The sequence below is a fragment of the Dendropsophus ebraccatus genome, chromosome 10, assembly GCF_027789765.1.
Source record: "Dendropsophus ebraccatus isolate aDenEbr1 chromosome 10, aDenEbr1.pat, whole genome shotgun sequence".
NCBI lineage: Eukaryota > Metazoa > Chordata > Amphibia > Anura > Hylidae > Dendropsophus > Dendropsophus ebraccatus.
The window spans coordinates 16,502,956-16,524,630 of NC_091463.1; the positions used below are offsets into that span (position 1 = coordinate 16,502,956).

At 46.7% G+C, this 21,675-nt stretch overlaps 1 protein-coding gene across 5 annotated transcripts in view; it reads right to left on the bottom strand.

Annotated features, from left to right (window-relative positions):
- Positions 1-21,675, bottom strand: part of SH2D3C (SH2 domain containing 3C) — a 45,945-nt gene that overhangs the window by 17,938 nt on the left and 6,332 nt on the right. For 4 of the 5 annotated variants that reach the window (XM_069943033.1, XM_069943035.1, XM_069943032.1 and 1 more), the window contains one exon: positions 12,198-12,738. In XM_069943033.1, coding sequence (XP_069799134.1) covers positions 12,198-12,738 — 541 coding nt within the window. Of the gene's footprint in view, positions 1-4,134; positions 4,305-12,197; positions 12,739-21,675 lie in introns of those variants that run through there. The other variant, XM_069943037.1, reaches the window with a different exon arrangement.

A 21,675-nucleotide genomic window follows, 5' to 3' on the forward strand; every position in this document is an offset into this window, starting at 1 on the left:
CCGCGGACCCATTCAGCTATGAGGGCAGCGGACATTGTGTTCTCAGACAGGTTTCCGGGCCGGGGGTGAATCATAGAGGGGTCAAGTGGCAGCGTGTGACCCCTTCTGGATGAGAGCGCAACGCAGGAAACAGCAGGCTTCATCCATGACGGCGGACAATGGAAAGCTTCCTCCCTGCATCCTCTTATGTCAGGGAGGGGACAATAATAACTTACAACACACGCACACAGGAGTCATAATGCATAGTGCAGTGATTTTCAACCAGTGTGCCGCAGCACACTAGTGAAAGTTCCCCAAACTATGGTGCCCCTGCAGATTGCCCCACTGCTGCTGTCCGCCTCACCTACTGGCTGCCTGTAGCGCCCGGACGTGCTCCTCCTATCCAATCAGCGGAGACCGCGAGAGTGGTGCACTGCGGTGGGCCGTGATGCACGCATCCAATCAACGTGTGCGCTACGGCCCGCCGCAGCGCACCACGCTCCCGGTCTCTGCTGATTGGAGGAGCACGTCCGGGCCCTATGGGCGGCCAGTAGGTGAGGCGGACAGCAGCGGCGACCATCTCGGAGGAGGTGAGGAGGAAGGGGGGGAGAGAAACCTGGGGATGGGGGAGAGAAACAGGAGAAAACAATGGGGGAGAGAAACCTGGGGATGGGGGAGAGAAAGAGAAACAGGAGAAAACAATGGGGGAGAGAAACCTGGGGATGGGGGAGAGGAACCTGGGGATGGGGGAGAGAAGCATGGGGGCAGAGACAGGGAGAGAAGCATGGGGGAGAGAAACCTGGGGATGGGGGAGAGAAACAGCGGAGAGAAGCAGGGGGGGGGGGGAGAGAAGTTTGGTGGAGAGAAGCAGGGGGGAGAGAAGCACAGGGGAGAGAAGCACAGGAGAGAAGCACAGGGGGGAGAAGAGAACAGGCCCAGGTTTCACACTAAGTGAGTATAAATACATTTAGAATCTATATTATTAACTATATGTATAATATGTACTGTTTTAGTGTCATTTTGTGCCATTTTGGTTGGTGGTGTGCCCCGGAATTTTTTAGGTATAAAAAGTGTGCCGCGGCTCAAAAAAGGTTAAAAATCACTGGCATAGTGTATACACGCACCCTTCTCCTACCCCTCTGCTATGCACACACATTACTCACTATATGGGAATATACTAGATGTCTAGGCCCATTAGGCTGCACCTAAAAGAGTCCTGACCAATAACTTTATTCAGTCAGCAGACATGTGTTCTTCTACATGATTCTACAACACAGTGTCCTATATCAGAACAAATGCTGTGAGATTTCTGCTCTGAAGCCTTCAGAATAGTGAATGCAGTTCTGGGTTCAGCTGTAACCTGTGCTCAATGAGTAAAGAACAGCAAAGAAGACGGAGTCAGAGGAGAAAAAAAAAACTTTTCTAGGAACTCTTCTTCTGCCATGGTAATATCCATAAGACCCTACAATGGATGTCACCATTCACAATCCTAGATTTTATCGGCGATAAGCCATTTAAAATTAATGTATCATCAGATATGTTATATTATCTATATTATAAAATAATCCTGAAATCTTGCAGTTCTCACTCACACCACTAGGCCTGAAACTGAGAGAGACTTCCTGTTCTCTCTGTGATGATAAGGAGGAGGCTGCTGTAAAGTGATGTGTACAGCAAAAGGTCATATCATTAGATAGAGAAGACAATAGATGATGCTCGCAGTTCAGCCTCCCCCTGTCTGTGCAAATACCTCTTTAAGGTGATGGAGCATTCTAAGTAATGTTTCTCATTTATGTTAATGGAGCAGCTCCTGTCTGTTGTTGTCTATGCCCACGAGGCTTGCTGGATGCCAAGCGATCAAGTAATGGTCAGCAATTACAACCTCCCATAAAGCTATGACAGCACACCTATAGCAGAGTACTATGTTATTATGGAGGCATAAGGAGCAGAAATATGGCATGCTTTACTGGCTTCTATAGCCTGCATTACAGTGTCATACACCTTACAGCTGCATGGGGAGCGCCTACCGCTCTAGTACAGGCCGCAGTGCCTCCATGTTCTTACTGGTTCTGCTGTGTGCATGAAACCTAGAAAGGAGGAAAAAAAATCGGAAAGAAGAGGTCCGCTTCTATGGATAAGTCTATGCCCCCCCCCCCCCACTTCCATTGCTTATAATGCCGAATATATTACAAAGTATCCAATCCAAATTCCTGGAGAACCCCCTAATCCCCCAGGTTCCCAGACTCTTTATAGAGAACAGTGCTGACACAGTAAATCCCATTACACACATAGCCGACAGTGTGGACAACAATCCGGGGGGGAGAATGAGCTCAGCGCTTTGTCAGGGGGTTCGTCACCTCCCTATAAATAACTAGAATTTTAATTGTAACCAGATGATCTGTGGGAGATAAGTCTGTGCGTGGGAAAGAGGGAATCCCAGAGAAGAGGCCGACCAGATGTAAGGGTTATCGGGAACAGAGAGCCATTGTCAGCAGGGCTAGGAAGGGGACATGGGTGGGGGATATATTCAGTAGCTGGGGTGCCATGTGTGCCAATTTGCCAAGGTAGGATAAAGCTGATCATAAGACATAACAGGAAATGCAGACAGCTAAATCAAAGGGCGAAGATGGATAGGAGATAAGAGATAGGAGATAGATAGATAGATAGATAGACCGACCATTGTTAGTGACTATAAACATGTCGGGTATGTTGACCATGGGCCATGAGCGGCCGCTCGCCCCCCAGACAGATACCTAGGCTCTCCTGTCTATCCTCCAGCATAAGAATATACAAGGGTCATTTTGTCTCCAGCCTGAAGTAAAAGATGTTCTGTTTCATGGAATCCCACAAAGCCTCTATCCTACATCACATCCACATCTTCTCATGGGAAGGAGTATAGATGTAGCACAGACGGGGTTGTCACTTACTGAGGAGACATCAGTCTATATTTTCCCCCAGAATTGCAGCAGGTAAAGCCCTAACCTTGCTATACCTGACAGCGTCCGCTCTGCTACATCGGCGTGCCCCTCTCTCTGCTACATCGGCGTGCCCCTCTCTCTGCTACATCGGCGTGCCCCTCTCTCTGCTACATCGGCGTGCCCCTCTCTCTGCTACATCGGCGTGCCCCTCTCTCTGTTACATCGGCGTGCCCCTCTCTCTGCTACATCGGCGTGCCCCTCTCTCTGCTACATCGGCGTGCCCCTCTCTCTGCTACATCGGCGTGCCCCTCTCTCTGCTACATCGGCGTGCCCCTCTCTCTGCTACATCGGCGTGCCCCTCTCTCTGCTACATCGGCGTGCCCCTCTCTCTGCTACATCGGCGTGCCCCTCTCTCTGCTACATCGGCGTGCCCCTCTCTCTGCTACATCTGCGTGCCCCTCTCTCTGCTACACCTGCGTGCCCCTCTCTCTGCTACACCTGCGTGCCCCTCTCTGCTACACCTGCGTGCCCCTCTCTGCTACACCTGCGTGCCCCTCTCTCTGCTACACCTGCGTGCCCCTCTCTGCTACATCTGCGTGCCCCTCTCTCTGCTACACCTGCGTGCCCCTCTCTCTGCTACATCTGCGTGCCCCTCTCTCTGCTACATCTGCGTGCCCCTCTCTCTGCTACATCTGCGTGCCCCTCTCTGCTACATCGGCGTGCCCCTCTCTCTGCTACATCGGCGTGCCCCTCTCTCTGCTACATCGGCGTGCCCCTCTCTCTGCTACATCGGCGTGCCCCTCTCTCTGCTACATCGGCGTGCCCCTCTCTCTGCTACATCGGCGTGCCCCTCTCTCTGCTACATCGGCGTGCCCCTCTCTCTGCTACATCTGCGTGCCCCTCTCTCTGCTACATCTGCGTGCCCCTCTCTCTGCTACATCTGCGTGCCCCTCTCTCTGCTACACCTGCGTGCCCCTCTCTCTGCTACATCTGCATGCCCTCGTACTACATCTGCATGCCCCTCTCTCTGCTACATCTGCGTGCCCCTCTCTCTGCTACATCTGCGTGCCCCTCTCTCTGCTACATCTGTGTGCCCCTCTCTCTGCTACATCAGCGTGCCCCTCTCTCTGCTACATCTGCATGCCCTCTCAGTACACACTACATCCTTCCCTTTTGCTGCAGTGTGACAGATCTGTTACAATGTACAAGGTTTTTATTACCCCAGTGGGGGTCTTACCAGTAGCCCATGGGGTAACATCTTCTGCCCACGTCTGTCATGGCTCTGAAATCTACATTCATGTCTATGTGATAAGTTCTCGGCTCCTGGGCTGCGACCGTTTGTGGAGTTGGGAAAGTTTGTCCTGGAGCCCTGAGCGGCCCTCCTCCTCCTCCTCGGCCGGTCCTCCCTCCCTCCATTGCCCTGTATGGAATGTACAGCAAACAAGGGGAAGGCTTCCTACATTCTGGCAAGTGGAGGAATTCCAGGTCATTAACATGCGGAGGGCATCATGGTCTCCTCCCCATCCACACAGAAGAGCCCTCATCCCTACACATCACATTCATATCATAACAGGAGGGGATGCAGGCCCACATACACCTCTCCAACTGCCTGGCACGCAGCTCTGGAGGATGGAGGCTACTTAATGCAGAGTCATGAATCCCACACTATTGTCTATGCCACCAAAAATTGTATTGTCTGGATACAAGACAAGATCACGTCTTACAGAATCAGGAAAATAGAAGAAAATAAGAGAAAGCCGCTTCCTGAGGGTATTGGGATATTGCATGAATAGTGTCCTTATGTTCTTGGGGAGATAAGCTGGAGTCTGTCCGCAGCTTACCTCAACTCAATTCATCCGGGACATATGGATGCTTAGCCGACACAAGCATGCATGTATACGGAGGGATCAGGAGACTTCCAATCCTACCATACCTCACAGGAAAGTACTAGAAGCTGTATATGTGGTGTCCTACCACGGGTGTTACAGGTCTATACAGCCTTCATAAAAAAGTCTGTACTTATTGTACTCGTGTGGTGATGAAAGTAGTACTAAAGTTTCGCCACTAGATGTCACTGTTACATATGTGTATTTGGAAGCCGCACAGCTGAAGGATGTAAAGGGTTATTGTTTATTTATGTGTCACATGAATCTGTAGGACTAGTAGGAATCTGTCTTCTCTCCTATCAACTCTCTCCTTACTTCTTCTATTGCACTCTTCACCCACTGACAGTGCACGTTAGTTACGCTAGGGAAGTAAGTCACATGGATGGAGGAGGAGCAAGAGTCTTTCGTGTTGGACATTGTGGAGGAAGGACGCCAGCTAGATAGCTCTCCACAGTAGTCGTATCTTGGCCCTGGCCCTCTGCCAGGTCCCCGTACCCTCAAAAGTCAGTCTTAGCTAGGTTCCCGTATGGGAAGGATACAAGACAGTACTCAGTTTTCTTCTCAGTAATGCTACACAGCACTGAGCACCGTTGAACCCCTCTTAGGAGAGGACAAGCCAGAGACAACCTCAACCCACGGCGTGGACTAGGAGAGTCACAGAGCAGGACAGTATCCACCAAAGCCAAAGATCTAGGAACTGATCTAGATAGAGTTCTTAGGCTTACTGCAACTTTGCTCTATCTCGCAGCACGGTTGTCAGCAGGAAACCCTCAGCATTCTGCTCATCCCAGGTAACAAGGTCTGGGGCCTGTGTCACCCTCTAGGAAGGTTCAGCCGAGTCTAGTGGGCAAGGTGGTGTGAAGACTAATTCAAGGTCAATACACAGGCACAGGTGTTCTTCTTCTTCTTAGTATTCTACCTCATCCTCCAACATCCCGGCAGAGCACAGTGCTACCTGGGTTGAGACTCTGACGGCATCCTCCTCTCTGTTACTCTGCTTCTTTGTATCACTCAGTACACTACTCACTCGGTACGACTATACCTTCTACTATATTCCTACTACAGATCTGGTTGCTGTATTGTCAAGTATTTGTCTGGAACTATTGTCAAGTGTATTAACATGTGCTTTATCAAGAGAAACCTCATAATCTTGTATCTGACTGCAAGCAAGCACTTTCTAGTAAACAACAAGCCTATTTAAATTAAGAAGACTGTGATTTTTCTTCACTTTCTACAAACACAGCACACACCATAACCTTGGGACACTTCCCCGTGTGGCAGATCCGATAATCCGGGAGGGTCACTATACCACTCTGGCCATCCGTTATTACACTATCCCAAGGAACCCCATAGCAGCCCGACACTGACCCCAGGGGAAAAGGGTACAACCGGCCTTGTAAAATAAAAGCAGGCATGCCCTCACACCTGTGTGCCTTCCCGGCACTGGCGTCACAGAGTAACACTCCAAGGTCCGGCTGCATCTCAGCCAACCACCTCCGGTGTGGAGGTCAGACCTCACCACCTAGCAAGTGACCGGCCGATCCTCCGATATAACATCACACTGGGGGCTACACACCACATTATACCTCACAGGAAAGTACTAGAAGCGGTATACACTGACAGCACATTATACCTCACAGGAAAGTACTAGAAGCCGTATACACTGACAGCACATTATACCTCACAGGAAAGTACTAGAAGCGGTATACACTGACAGCACATTATACCTCACAGGAAAGTACTAGAAGCCGTATACACTGACAGCACATTATACCTCACAGGAAAGTACTAGAAGCCGTATACACTGACAGCACATTATACCTCACAGGAAAGTATTAGACGCCGTATACACTGACAGCACATTATACCTCACAGGAAAGTACTAGAAGCGGTATACACTGACAGCACATTATACCTCATAGGAACGGACTAGAAGCTGTATACACTGACAGCGTGTGACACCTCAAGGATGGCTATATACCTCACTGACTGCTCAGATATCTGGTGTCCTTAAAGTATCAGTCTAAGTCTATGCTCCACACAGGATTTTGGTCAGTATTTTGGAACCCAAACCAGGAGTGGATTCAAAACACAGAAAGGCTATGTTCACACACTGCTGAAATTTAGTGGACGGCTGCCGATTAATGACAAACAAGACGTTTTTTAAAAACAATAATTGTTGTTTTGAAATAACGGCTGTTATTTGCCATCCTGGTTTCTATTGCAAATTACTGACCAAAATACTGAGCAAAAATACTGTGTGGGAACATAGCCTCAGGCTGTAAATGACTGAGTGTCGTTGTGTATCTCTGTGTATAGCTGTACCATGCTGTGTATCACTGTGCATGTGTATCAGGCTGTGTATCACTGTGTATGTGTATCATTGTGTATGGCTGTGTATCAGGCTAGGTATGAGGCCAGGTTCACACTGTAAAAACAACAGCCGTATTTCATAAAACAGCCATAGTTGTGCCAACAACGGCTGGTATTTGTGAAATAATGGTCGTTGTTATGAAATACGGCTGTTGTTTTCACATAGTGTGAACCTGGCCTGACTGTGTATAAGGCTGTGTATTATTAGACAATTACATATTGGCAAATCTCCTCTATTGGAATTAAGAAAAAAAACATCCTTCCTGACAGCTCTTCCTGCCAATAAACCCAGTGTGAACAGTGTCTGGTACCGTCTATGGCCAGGGTCTGGCACCGCCTATGGCCGGGGTCGGGCACCGCCTATGGCCGGGGTCGGGCACCGCCGCATTAGGAGCACAGTGCAGATCTACAGATAGGACCTATAGACAAGGCTGGAGCTATTTCAGTAAGAGGGCAGACAAACACTTCTTCCTAATCTTCCCTTTAAATTTTAATGCTGCATGGTTCCCAGCATTGAGTTACACAGGACGCTTTTTATTTGTGTCTGGGCACACTTCACTACGACATGGCGAGCTACTACTATGTCTGGATCAATAATCCTGATCCACAATGTGTGGCGAGGGGCTGGCAGGACTGCAGCAGGATAACCCATCACACTGGTCACGTCATTCAGTGCCTATTGATGAGGGTGTACCTCAGTTTCACTGTTAGAGGACTGACCCAGAGAATAAAAGTACTATCTTATTTTTACTGAATAACATTGACATGAATAGCATTTTTTTTCACTAACTGCTCCAAAGAAATGAGTAAGTTATATTAACCCCAAACTGGGGCCATTATTAGTACAACCCGTAAAAAAACAAGCCCATCAAAAAAAAAAAAAAAAAAAAAAGTTGTAGTGAATGGTGGATATACAGTCTATACAGGGCCGGCCTTAGGGGTGTGCGAGCAGTGCGGCCGCACAGGGCGCTGTGCACTCCCGGCAGGAAGGCGGCGCCACCTGCGTCCCCCTGAGGCCATAAATCCGGCCCTGCCTCTGCACAGCAGCCGAGGAAGCTCTTCTCCCCAGACATGTGACTGCAGCCTGGCCCCCATCCCCCGCCCCCCACAGCGTCTCCCAGCTCACAGAGGCCCATAACCCCGCCCCCTCCCCCGACGGAGACATCAGCAGTGTGATCCTCCGCTCTACCTGCTTCTCCTCATGGGCAGAGACATCCTCCACTACTACTGCAGTGTGACTGTGAGTATAACTATCTCTGTCTGTGTGTGTTAGTGGAGTTTGTGTGTGCTCTGTGTGTGTTAGTGCTCTGTGAGGTAGGACAACATCTCCCAGCATGCCCCTGTGTGGTAGGACAACATCTCCCAGCATGCCCCTGTGTGGTAGGACAACAACTCCCAGCATGCTCCTTTGTGGCTCTGTGTGGTAGGACAACTCCTCCCAGCATACTCCTGTGTGGCTCTGTGTGGTAGGACAACAACTCCCAGCATGCTCCTGTGTGGCTCTGTGTGGTAGGTCAACAACTCCCAGCATACTCCTTTGTGGCTCTGTGTGGTAGGACAACAACTCCCAGCATACTCTTATGTGGCTCTGTGTGGTAGGACAACAACTCCCAGCATGCCCCTGTGTGGTAGGACAACAACTCCCAGCATACTCCTGTGTGGCTCTGTGTGGTAGGACAAATCCTCCCAGCATGCTCCTGTGTGGCTCTGTGTGGTAGGACAACAACTCCCAGCATGCCCCTGTGTGGTAGGACAACAACTCCCAGCATGCTCCTGTGTGGCTCTGTGTGGTAGGACAAATCCTCCCAGCATGCTCCTGTGTGGTAGGACAACAACTCCCAGCATGCCCCTGTGTGGTAGGACAACAACTTGCAGCATACTCCTGTGTGGCTCTGTGTGGTAGGACAAATCCTCCCAGCATGCTCCTGTGTGGCTCTGTGTGGTAGGACAACAACTCCCAGCATGCTCCTGTGTGGCTCTGTGTGGTAGGACAACAACTCCCAGCATACTCCTATGTGGCTCTGTGTGGTAGGACAACAACTCCTAGCATGCTCCTGTGTGGCTCTGTGTGGTAGGACAACAACTCCTAGCATGCTCCTGTGTGGCTCTGTGTGGTAGGACAACAACTCGCAGCATGCTCCTGTGTGGCTCTGTGTGGTAGGACAACAACTCGCAGCATGCTCCTGTGTGGCTCTGTGTGGTAGGACAACAACTCGCAGCATGCTCCTGTGTGGCTCTGTGTGGTAGGACAACAACAACTCCCAGTGGTGGGTATGTGTATATGTGACTGTATGTGTGTCTGTGTTTGCAGGATATATATACTGTGTGTCTGTATGTGTCTGTGTAAGCAGTATATACACTGTGGGAGAGATTCATCAAACATGGTGTAAAGTGAAACTGGCTCAGTTGTCCCTAGCAACCAAAGAGTCTGTGAGGAATGAAAGGTGGAATCTGATTGGTTGCTAGGGGCAACTGAGCCAGTTTCACTTTACACCATGTTTAATGAATCTCCCCCGTGTGTCTGTATGTGTATATGTGACTGTATCTGTCTGTGTAAGCAGTATATATACAGTGTGTGTCTCCAAGAGATAGGCTTGGGATGGGCTACAATTAGCCGGGGGGGGGGGGGCGCCAAAAGAATATTCTGCACAGGGCGCCATCTACTATAAGGCCGGCCCTGAGTCTATATACCCATGTCCCATAAACCCTTTATAATGGCTCCTGATGGGAAGATCTACACCCACATTACAGGCGGCAGGTCGCGGTGTCACCTACCCGGGTGCCATGGAGACCATTGTACTATGTGCAGGTTTAAGAGGCCCCTTGTATAGCGCACTTGACCTTACAAGTGTATAACATCAGAATCCTAAGCAGAGTGTTCATACACCATAGAAACCTATAGGACGAGGACATTCCTTACATTCTATGGAGCTGGCATGACTGTAATATCTAATACATTGCACATCACGCTGTATTACAAGGTAATAAGGCGTACAGGGGATGAGTCATAAAGCGTTATGCATGGCTTAGTATATAAAATATAATGTAGTTACTATTGACGCTGTCAGCTCTAATGATAATCTACAATACAGACGAAGCCTGCGAATAGTCATAACACGGATAGCAAACTCATCTGTCTCCTCTTTCAGCATTCGGTCCCTGAGCCTGATGATAATAATAACTACAATGGTTATGGTGACAAGATGATGGCGGCATATCCCATTTGTTGTCAGCTGACAGCTACTCCTCTGACCTCCCCATACATGTACACACTTGGCCGAGCTTACATCTGCTTTTATGGGGAGAAGGGAGGAAGTTACTGCCAGACACCTCTACTGACAACGTATACCCCTTCAGAGCAGAAGGACTGGGCTTTTATATTTAAAGTGTCCCTGTCACTTTACAAAACCTTTGACATGTCCTAGAGATGGGTTGGGGACTGTATCACACAAATAAGACCAATTATCGTCCCGAGTTATAGGACCTTTAGGCAATGATACATCTGATGTACTATATCGCTGCAGATTGGTCACACAAGAGTCTGGGAGCGTAGGGTGCCGACCCCCGGAGAGCCATACAGCTTTCTCAGAAACTCATATAGAAAAAAAAAGGCTCTTGCATTTTCCATCCACAAGTGTTGATGTGCAGCCTTTTGGGTTATGGTTATTGCTCTTGCAGCAAAACAGCGGTGTACTCTCAGGATGTGGTAACATTCGGGTGAGGATGAGCAGAAATTTAGGTTTTTATCATTGAAAACAAGTTTAAACAGCAGCTGTGTGGTTTCACTTAGGTTACTCCGCTCCAAAAATGGATGAAACGCTGCTGCAAACTGTGGGTGGTGTTAGATCATCTCGTATAGAGCGGATGCTTTCCTTCAGCAGAGGCGAAGAATTATTTTACCACCTTAAGGCCCTATTCCACGGAACGATTATTGGCTGTATTCGGCTGATATCGGTAGTTACGGCTGGTAATCGTCCCGTGGAATAAAAGGCAACAATCATCCGACATCGTTCATGTCGGCTGATCGATGCGTCTTTTGTCTTTTAAACATGTTGAAAGACAAAAGACTCACACAGTAACGATGTGCTGCCGTCGCTCCGTGGAATAGGAGCGGCAGCAGCAGACGCTGCTATATGCTATGGGCTGCGGGGAGCTATTAGCGCTGGATTGCTCCTCTGAGTCGGTCCGTGGAACAGGGCCTTTAGTCCTGTATCTAGATACCCTGGTGAGAAGAAACTCTAGGACCCTCTCCTCAGTGGTGGTGATGAGCAATGATGGCTTCCCCCCAAGATCCAGGCTTGTACCATGTTGGTGTTCTTCTTGTGCACATGAATATCTTTGAGTGCTTATCACATGATATGGGCACAGAGCTGTAGGACATGCTCTACATGCCACCTTATGGCTAGTCAGCTAGTGACTATGTTTAGGTCCCTTACCGTAAGTGCACATGGACTCAAAAGCATGGCTTACTGCGCTTTCCAGTCCCAGTAATAAAGCGTATATGTGCAAATAAATTACCCAAATGTTGTTACTAACCGATTACATCCGGGCCATCAATGTCAATGGGGCTGGTCGGCATCCCATTTCAACATTTTTCTGATATATACAGAGCATAGACGGCACAAGGGTACCTGTAATGTGAACCTTCCTTTATACTGGTGAGCCTCCAATTAAAACCAACGGGGCTGCCATTCACACATACTATACTGGATAGTATATAGTGACTAATCATGAGCGAACCTGCTGGATGCTCAGGATCGTCCGAAACCAAACGCTTGGCAATTGAGTACCAGTGACTGGAGAAGTTGGATGCCGCCCTAGAAACTCCTGGAAAACATGGAAACAGGCTGTAGCCATGTTTTCCAGGACTGCCTAGGGCGGCATCCAACTTTTCCAGCCATTGGTAGTGCCAAGAGTCTGGGTTCGTACGATCCTGAGCATCCAGCAGGTTCACTCATCACTAATAATGACTTATGAGGTAATATAGAAGGTTTATTGAGTCTGGATGTAGTGTTATACTTTACCATGGACCCCTCCTTACCTCTCTTCACTACTTTCTTGGCTCTGAACCATCCCATTCTCCTCTATTATTGTTTGGTCTTCTACTTTGTCAGTGACCTCCGGTGTCACCTCTAGACTCTTTGGACTGGATTCTCTTGGACGTCCATTGGAGTCTTCCCTTGTGACCTCTTTCTTCTGTTCCTCCACGTGATCCTGTACTGGAGCTGCTTCAGTCTTCTTTTGCATCTTTAGAGAAGGAACCACTATTATATCAGGGGCGTCCTCATCCAGCAGGTCATTGGTGGAGTGTGACGCCATTGTGGATGTTCGCCCTTTAGTTTTCTCCTTTTTGGATTTGGAGAGTTTTTTGTTGATTCTAGGCATGGTGCCCATGTGACTGTACATGTCACTAGACCGGGCATAGGTAGGGCTCCGCGGGATGGTAGTAAGGTCATCTTGTGTCTTCTCGAATACATGGCCCAAGTCGACATTGTTACCTGACTCAGAACTTTGAGAATCTTTTCTACGGAAAGCCCGGGGCAGGCTGCTGAGGCTGCCGAACACACTCAGCTTAAACAACCCTGCAAAGAGAAGGGAGGAAAGATTACAGCAGATATCATTCAGTATAGAGGTTAGATACGTGAAAGAAGAAGAAGAATCGTGACCGTAAAGGAGAAGTGTCACATCGCTATATGTACGGCCGGCATAAAGGTTACTAAATATATACACAACTTTCTCAAGCATTATCTAAAAATAGATCATTTTAACAGCAAAAAACAATGACCCGGAGGATGGCGAAATACAAAGAGTTGACAAGTCATCTGGAGGTTCAATCATAAGACATGGTATCGGCTAGAAGGATGCAATTACACAGCACGGACACTACACATTGTATGGCGCTGTTTGTATCCAGCTCAGTGTATGACAAATACAATTTTCTCTTCTCCCATTTAAAACAAACACGCATGCTCAGCAGAGCTGAACGTACACGCTTAAAGGGGTTATCCAGTGCTACAAAAACATGGCCACTTTCTTCCAGAGACAGCCCCACTCTTGTCTCCAGCTTAGGCGGGGTTTTGCTGCTCAGTTCCACTGAAGTGAATGGAGCTTAAAGGGGTTATCCAGCGCTACAAAAACATGGCCACTTTTCCCCCTACTGTTGTCTCCAGTTCAGGTGCAGTTTGCAATTAAGCGCCATTTACTTCAATGGAACTGAGTTTTAAAACCCCACCCAAACTGGAGACAACAGTAGGGGTAAAGTGGCCATGTTTTTGTTGCGCTGGATAACCCCTTTAAGCTCCATTCACTTCAGTGGAACTGAGCAGCAAAACCCCGCCCAATCTGGAAACAAGAGTGGGGCTGTCTCTGGAAGAAAGTGGCCAAGTTTTTGTAGCGCTGGATAACACCTTTAAGGGTCCATTTACACAGAAAGATTATCTGACAGATTATCTGCCAAAGATTTGAAGCCAAAGCTAGGAATTGATCTGAAAAGAGGAGAAATCTCAGGCTTTCCTTTATGACCTGATCCCTGTTTATACTGTTCCTGGCTTTGGCTTCAAATCTTTGGCAGATAATCTGTCAGATAATCCTTCTGTGTAAATGGACCCAGGGTGCGTTTACACAGACAGATTTATCTGACAGATTTTGGAAGCCAAAGCCAGGAATGGATTTGAAAAGAGGATACATCCCAGTCTTTCCTTTATGACCTGATCCCTGTTTATAGTCTGTTCCTGGTTTTGGCTTCAAAGATCTGTCAGATAAATCTGTCTGTGTAAACGCAGGTGGAGTCGGGAGAGTTAGCTCACGTGTATGGCCAGGTCCATAAAAAGTGTATATACAAATATTATTATACATCATGGCACGCTTGATTAGATAACCTCTAAGACCGTTATATTTTACAAGCAGGGCTATATGCCCCATGTACAGTATATATCCCTGCATGTTAAAGTATATAGAAATCCCTCTGATTGATTAATGGAGGAATTGATTGATTGGTTAATAGAGAGCGGTTCTAGAAGCACTTAGCCGAGTCAGTTTCCTGTATACTCAGTACTGGATGTGGAGCCTGCGCTGCAATCGGGAAAGGAATAATGCGTCATGGCTTCAATGGACGCTCACTCGATATATCCGGACATAGCTGTATACGGATATAGGATTACTATTATCAGAAGAAGAATACTACTGGTAACTATACAGGATCTCTACAGAGGAATACATCAAAATCAGTCATAGCAGCCCTATCTAAAAACTGCAATTTTATTGGCACCAGTCAAATTGGGATGGAAAACTGCCCACGTGCCCGCCATGTGAACAACGCCTGATAAAAGACCATATCCGATATGTGCCTCTCTGACATGTAGGCAGATGGTCAGGCTAGATGGCTGCTATCAGCTCACGTGATATTTTCCATTACGTGTAACAACTAAAAGGAAGTTTACGAATGTAAGCGTTAAATGGGCTAACATACTGATGAACTATCCTTAGGGTCGGCGGGTGCCAACACCCTGTGCCCCTGCTGATCAGCCATTCAGTGCCCGCTCTACACAGTGAACAGGGCAGGAAGCAGTTGGCGCCGTTCACTGTGTAGTGGCTGGATCTGGTTACTGCAACTCACTAGAACAGGAGCTGTTCTACTACTACACAGTGAACGGAGACAGCTGCTTCCAGTATGGGCACTGAACGGCTAGTCAGGGGGTGCCTGGTGTAAGTACCCCACCGATGAGTGACAGATGCCCTGATGCCAGACCCCACAGTTATTACATTGATGGTGCAATGAAGATCTGCAAATAAGTATGGTGTCAATTTACAGGACCTATATCTTAGAAAATGTTCGGATGTTAGGGTTTCCTAACCTGTGAGGAAAGAAGAACAGTCATAGGGGCGACTATCTTTGCCACGGCCATAGACCGATCTATGTCTGCTTAAAGCTCTGAATTCTAATGCACGGTGGCTGAAAGCTAATGTCAGCAATGTTGCGACCTACTGCTAGTTAAGTGAACGTGGGGGCGGTAGGATTTATAGTGATGGACCCCCTGGACCACAGTAATGTCCATATCAACACATTACAGCTTGATTCTCTGTATATCTACAGTCACTGAGCGTGAAGCCGAATCAATATCACAGTAACCTTCTCGACCCGGTCACCCTTATCCTGACCCCAGAAGGAGCAATCACTGCCTGAGGGTGCTAAAAGCCAAGGCGAGGTGCTGTCACATGAGATACGGCTGCTGGCGATTAAACTTTATCTGATTATTCACTTATCTGCGTATTTCTACCAATGCATGGATGTAACTAGAGGGGGTGCGGGATGGGCGTCACACCCGGCCCTGGGGTCCTCCGGCTGCCCAAATGACCTTACTCTAATAGCAGGAGGGGTTATCCAGAATTAAAAAAAAGCACCTTTGCTTTATTGCAAACTCTGTCCTCAGGTTGTGTGTGGTATTACAATCCAACTCCATTTTATAGAACTAAGCTGCAAAAACCCCGCACCCAAACTGAGGACTTATCAGCATTCTCTCTGGAAGACAGCGGCCATGTTTTTCTAATAATGGATGACCCTTGTGGTCACCCACTAAGAAAGTGAGCACCAGAATGAATAATGAGTGCTTTTAATAACATCCAACCAATATCACCAGTATACGGGTTCCTGGCTTTGGCTTAAAAAAATCTGTCAGATAAATCGGTGTGTGTAAACGCACCCTAAACGTTTATAGTTATGCTGCGTTTACACGGAATGATAGCATTTGAGCGATAATCGTTCCGTGTAAACACAGCAAACGATCAAGCGCTGAGCGAGAAATCTTTCAACATGTTCTCAAATCGTCATTCGCTAAAAATTTGCAGATCGCTTCGTGTAAACAGTCTTTCAAAGATTCACCCTATGTGACAGATAGGCTTAAATCGATCTTAAAAACTATTGCAATAACGATTTTTCTAACGATTTACGATTCTACGATAACTATCTAAACGCTGATCGTTACAAAAACCAAATCGTTGCTTCAAAATCGTTAAACGATCAACTGGGCGAATTATCGCTACGTGTAAACGCAGCATCACGATTGCAATAATGATCGCAGTAACAATCGTAACTAACGACCATCGTTCTGTGTTATATGGTGAACGATAAACAATCTTGTTTGCAATCGTTTATCGTTAGTCATTAATCGTTAAAAATCGCTCCGTGTAATAGGACCCTAAGGGTCCTATGACAGGGAGCGATTTGTAACGACTAACAATAAGCGATCGAAAACGAGATTGTTTATCGTTAACCTGAAATCGTTCCCCATATAACACAGAACGATGGTCGTTAAATACAATCATTATTACGATGGTTAATGCTGCGTTTACACAGACAGATTTATCTGACAGGATTTTGGAAGCCAAAGCCAGGAATGGATTTGAAAATAGGATAGATCCCAGTCTTTCCTTTATGACCTGATCCCTGTTTATAGTCTGTTCATGGTTTGGGCTTCAAAGATCTGTCAGATAAATCTGTCTGTGTAAACGCACCATTATTCCTTCTGATCTCAGGAAAACAATGAACAATCTGCAATTACACTGAACGATTAGTGAACAAATGTGGAACTTGAGCGAACGAACGTGGAATTACAGCGAACGATTAACGATAATTTTAGGTTCAGATCTAAATCAACGATCAATGACATACGAACGATTTTTCGATCGTTGCCTGCAATTACACAGAACGATTATCGTTTAAATTCGAACGATATAACGATTTTTTGCAGGATAATCATCCCGTGTAATAGGGCCCTTACTCAGTGATGACAAAAGAGAGAAGAACAATGACCGTGGCAGGAAATCCTCAGACTGTATATTAGAATATGTGTATTCCTTGTTGGTCTCAGGAAAGATCTGGGTGGTACACTAGGAGAGGAGGCCATGTGTAGTGAATAGCACATATGAATGAGCGCCTTATCAGGGGGCTCTCACAGACACCCAGTCATTAGCATTTGCATATCCCCGGGATAAGGGTGGCGGCGTGTCATTTACATATGTTTGCACTCACTCAGAAGACAAATTGGTGCTGGGAATTCAGACGACTCCGCACCCAAAACAAAAGGCCGCTCTGAGAGAGAAGAGGCCATTGATAGTCCATCAGAGCCATACAGAGGGTAATATGATTACAGGGGCGAGGCGGGCGATTAGAGACAATTGGGTGATTAACCCCCAACAATGATAACATGCTTCAGCCCATGTACTCAAGGCGTCTGGCAGCTGAGCTACCAAAACAGCAATTACATTCAGCGTTCATTACAATGTGCCAGCCTCAGAAGGGACGGACGGATAGGCTGGCAAAAAAAAATAAATCTAATTTAAGATCATTTCTCCTAAACTAAAAGCAGAAAATCTTTATTGTTGTGTCTTCTGTCACATTTAACTGTTTCTTAAAGGAGTTGTCTAGGATTAGAAAAACATGGCTGCCTTCTTCCCCAAAAGAGTGCCACATCTGGCCAGTGGTTGTGTAAGGTATTGCAGCTCTGCTTCAGTCACTTCTATGGGGCTGTGCTGCAATTTCAGACACAGCTTTCAGAGAGGCATGGCGCAGTTTTTTTAGGAAGAAAGCTGACATTTAAAAAAATAAATAAATATATATCTCCCCATTAAAGGGGTACACTGGAGAAACAAATTTGTTTTTAAATGAACTGGTTCGGAAATAAATACAGATTTGTACTTTATTTTAAATTAAAAAATCTCCAGTCTTCCAGTACTTATCAGCTGCTGTATGTCCTGCAGGAAGTGGTGTATTCATTCCAGTCTGACACAGTGCTCTCTGCTGCCACCTCTGTCCATGTCAGGAACTGTCCTGAGCAGCAGCAAATCCCCATAGAAAACCTCTCTGGACAGTTCCTGACATAGACAGAGGTGGCAGCAGAGAGCACTGTGTCAGATTGGAGAGAATACACCATTGCCTGCAGGACATACAGCAGATGATAAATACTGGGAGACTCCACAATTTTTAAATATTGGTCATTTAAGATGGAAAAGTTAGATGAAAGGGACTACAACTAATATTAAAGCTTCCACTGTGTCTTCTAGTCTGGCAAATATCTACAGACTATTAGGACCAGGGTATAAAAATATAGGGCAAGGACGGGGAACCTTCGGCCCTCCAGCTGCTGCAAAACTACAACTCCCATCATGCCTGGACAGCTAAACACAATGCATTGGCTGTCCAGGAATGATGGGAGTTGTAGTTCTGCAGCAGCTGGAGGGCCACAGGTTCCCCATTCCTGGTATAAGACCTATAGGAACGGCCCAAAATGCCCCCAAAATACCCATTTTTTTTGTGGTATTTTTTGAGCTTAGCCCTTTGAGGCGCGGTTCGAGGCCATACCCCTAAAATGGGGATGTTGGCAAATTTAGACACCGCCCTGGTCATAGTAAAAGTGCGAGTCACAGGAATAAGGAAGGGCGATCATGGCGACTGGTTGGGTGAGGGAAGAGAGAAGCCATATACATTCTCACATTACAAGAAGGGGGAACCTGGAGCAACACCCAAAACCACAACTCTAGATTTACAGCTTAAAGGCGGCACGCTTCCTTGTGTCAGAGGGGATGTGCGGCCTACAAAATTATGGAAGTAAGGGTATGTGCACACTGAGTAATTCTGACGGAAACTCTGTCACGGAATTCTCAGCTTGCGTCTCTGCCTGTGTCAGACTCCATTCGATGCACGGACGGATTCTTTCATCCGTCCAAAGAATGATCAAGTTTATTCTTTGGTTGGAGGGCGGAGACTTGAGCTGAGAATTCCGTGACGGAGTTTCCGTCAGAATTACTCAGTGTGCACATTCCCTAAAGAACCGCATGTATGGTCCACCTGGTCACATACATAAGAGTGGTCTCACGACTCTACATCACGGATGAGGAACCTTCGGGCCTCCAGCTGTTGCAAAACTACAATTCCCATCATGCCTGGACAGCCAAAGGCTGACCAGGCATGATGGGGATTGTAGTTTTGCAAAGACTGATGAGCCAAAGGCTCCCTGTCCTTCCCTTACATAACAGGGATACTTTCCTGTCCTATTACCAGGGCCCATCCTCTGTTGGGCTCCCATTACATTAAGAGTCCCGTGCCCTTCACACTGCATTAAAGGGCCTAACCAGAGAATCAGTGTCGTCACGCATGACAACATTTCCCGCTTTAAAGGTGAAATTAAGGAACATACTAAAAGGGATCAATGTTTTCAGGGTAAGGCGGGTGCAGACATATAGACTAGTATGTCCGACCAATCCAATGTCTATGACTAGATGACCATATGGCCCGTCCACGTATATAATGCTGACAATGTATATAGAACATATATATATACAGATCAAATATCATCATTGGTTCACCAATGGTGAGTTGGCAGTTATGATGTACAACGGGTACCCTGTGCTTAGGTATATCAATGATAGACCCTAGAGACTTCTATATTTCCACAATAAGAGCAAACAACCTACACAGGTTCCCGCTGGGGCTTTATGGACACCAGGGTTTTGCTGACAGCTTCATGTAGGAATTGATTAGACAAACCCAGACATCCTGCTCCGTCCATTACTTACATTTCACTCTGCACGGCCCTGCAGAATATACAGGGGAGAAGATATTTTTCAGCAGAAGGAAATCAATGCACTTTGCGCTCTACCGGGATGAGAAATCTGGGGAGAATGTTTTTTTCTAAAAATGAAGAATTATTCAATTTGCTGGTAAAATGTTTGCATCTATCAGGTTTGTGGATTAAGATAGAAAGGTAGGTGTAAAGAAGAATTAACCTAACCATATAATGATGAGGCTATATAGTGGTATGATCCATGCAACTGGGGGCATCCCATTGGGGCTCACACACAAATCAATGGGCCTTCCCAGTAGACTCTTCATGAATAGAGATGAGCGAATGGGGTTCAGGCTAGAGTCCATCTGAACCCGAACTTTCGGCATTTGATTAGTGGGGGCTGCTGAACTTGGATAAAGCTCTAAGGTTGTCTGGAAAACATGGATACAGCCAATGACTATATCCATGTTTTCCACATAGCCTTAGGGCTTATCCAACTTCAGCAGCCACCGCTAATCAAATGCCGAAAGTTTGGGTTTGGATGGACTCGAGCATGCTCAAGGTTCGCTCATCTCTAATCACGAACCCTAATCATACAGTATAATACTACTATGAGAATTCTATATAAATGTACCATACTATGCCTAAATATCACTGGACAGTGCCATTGTAATACAACGATGAAGTGTATACATAATAGTGCCATATTGTAACCAAATAATAATCATTCTACCATAATGCATCTAGATAACGGTGCCAAGCTGCATCATGAACCCTAATCGTACAGGGCTATGTTACATCCTATTTGGTATAACAATGGCCCCTGACCAATAAGCCCATGTACTGTGTGGTATAGGATATTGACGCAGTAGCTGACTGTATAGAAAATCTATACAGTCAGCAAAGTACATAAGCATATAGTGCCATACCCGCTCCTTACTCATCTCTAAATACAAGCATAGCCTAAATTGAACTTTACAACATAGCTATAAAGTGAGATCTGGGAGGCCCCTGTATGCATTAGATGGCCGTTTGGCACATTGGACTGACTTTAGTGTAATGTGTATGGCCAGCTATAGAATCCTTGGCGACTATAGAATCAATACTAGTTGTAGGAGGGTATATGACTGTATAGTTCCATAATATGATCAGGAGGACGTATGTTGGCCACCATTAGCCTCATATAGACCATTGCTTATATGGCCACTTGTGCTATGAGCCTGGAATCCTATGAGACCTCTCTGAGCAATATCCAAACTGGGTGAGAAGTAACATCAAGCGGCAAACAGAAAAGGGGATTTTTATGACTATAATCATGACTCTCACATTGACATGGCCGCCACATCTGCTACCAGCTGTACCAAACTAACATAAGTCCTTTCCCAAGCTAAGCACACATGTCTATGTTGGAATAGCCGCCAGCCAAATGGGCGATAGACCAACAGCTACTGATGGTGTACAGCAGGGATGGGGAACCTCAGCCCTCCAGATGTCGCAAAACTACAACTCCCATCATGCCCAGACAGCCATAATCCCTGCTGTATAGCCATACAGCTGTACAGCCATTTACAAGCAATACATAGCACACTGATGCATCTATTCTCGCCTTACCCGTGATGACAATGGAAATTCTACACCAGATTTTTCCCCCGCATTGAATAGCCACAAAAAAATTGCCATCAATATATTGATTCTGCTCAGTGGTTATTGTACATGATGACACAGTGAGGTCAGGACTGGCAAAAGTATTATAGAGAGTTAAGGGGGTTATTCAGGGTTAGGAAAGCACAGCTACTTTCTGGCAAAAGCAGCGCCACCCCTGTCTTTAGGTTAAGTGTTGTATTAGAATTCTTTTCAGTGCTTATTCACCAGGTTTGAATCGGCACAAATGATCACTGGATTGAGTTTGCGGCCCTTTAAATTCATCACTGTCTGAGCCACATCACCTGAGCTTTCAAA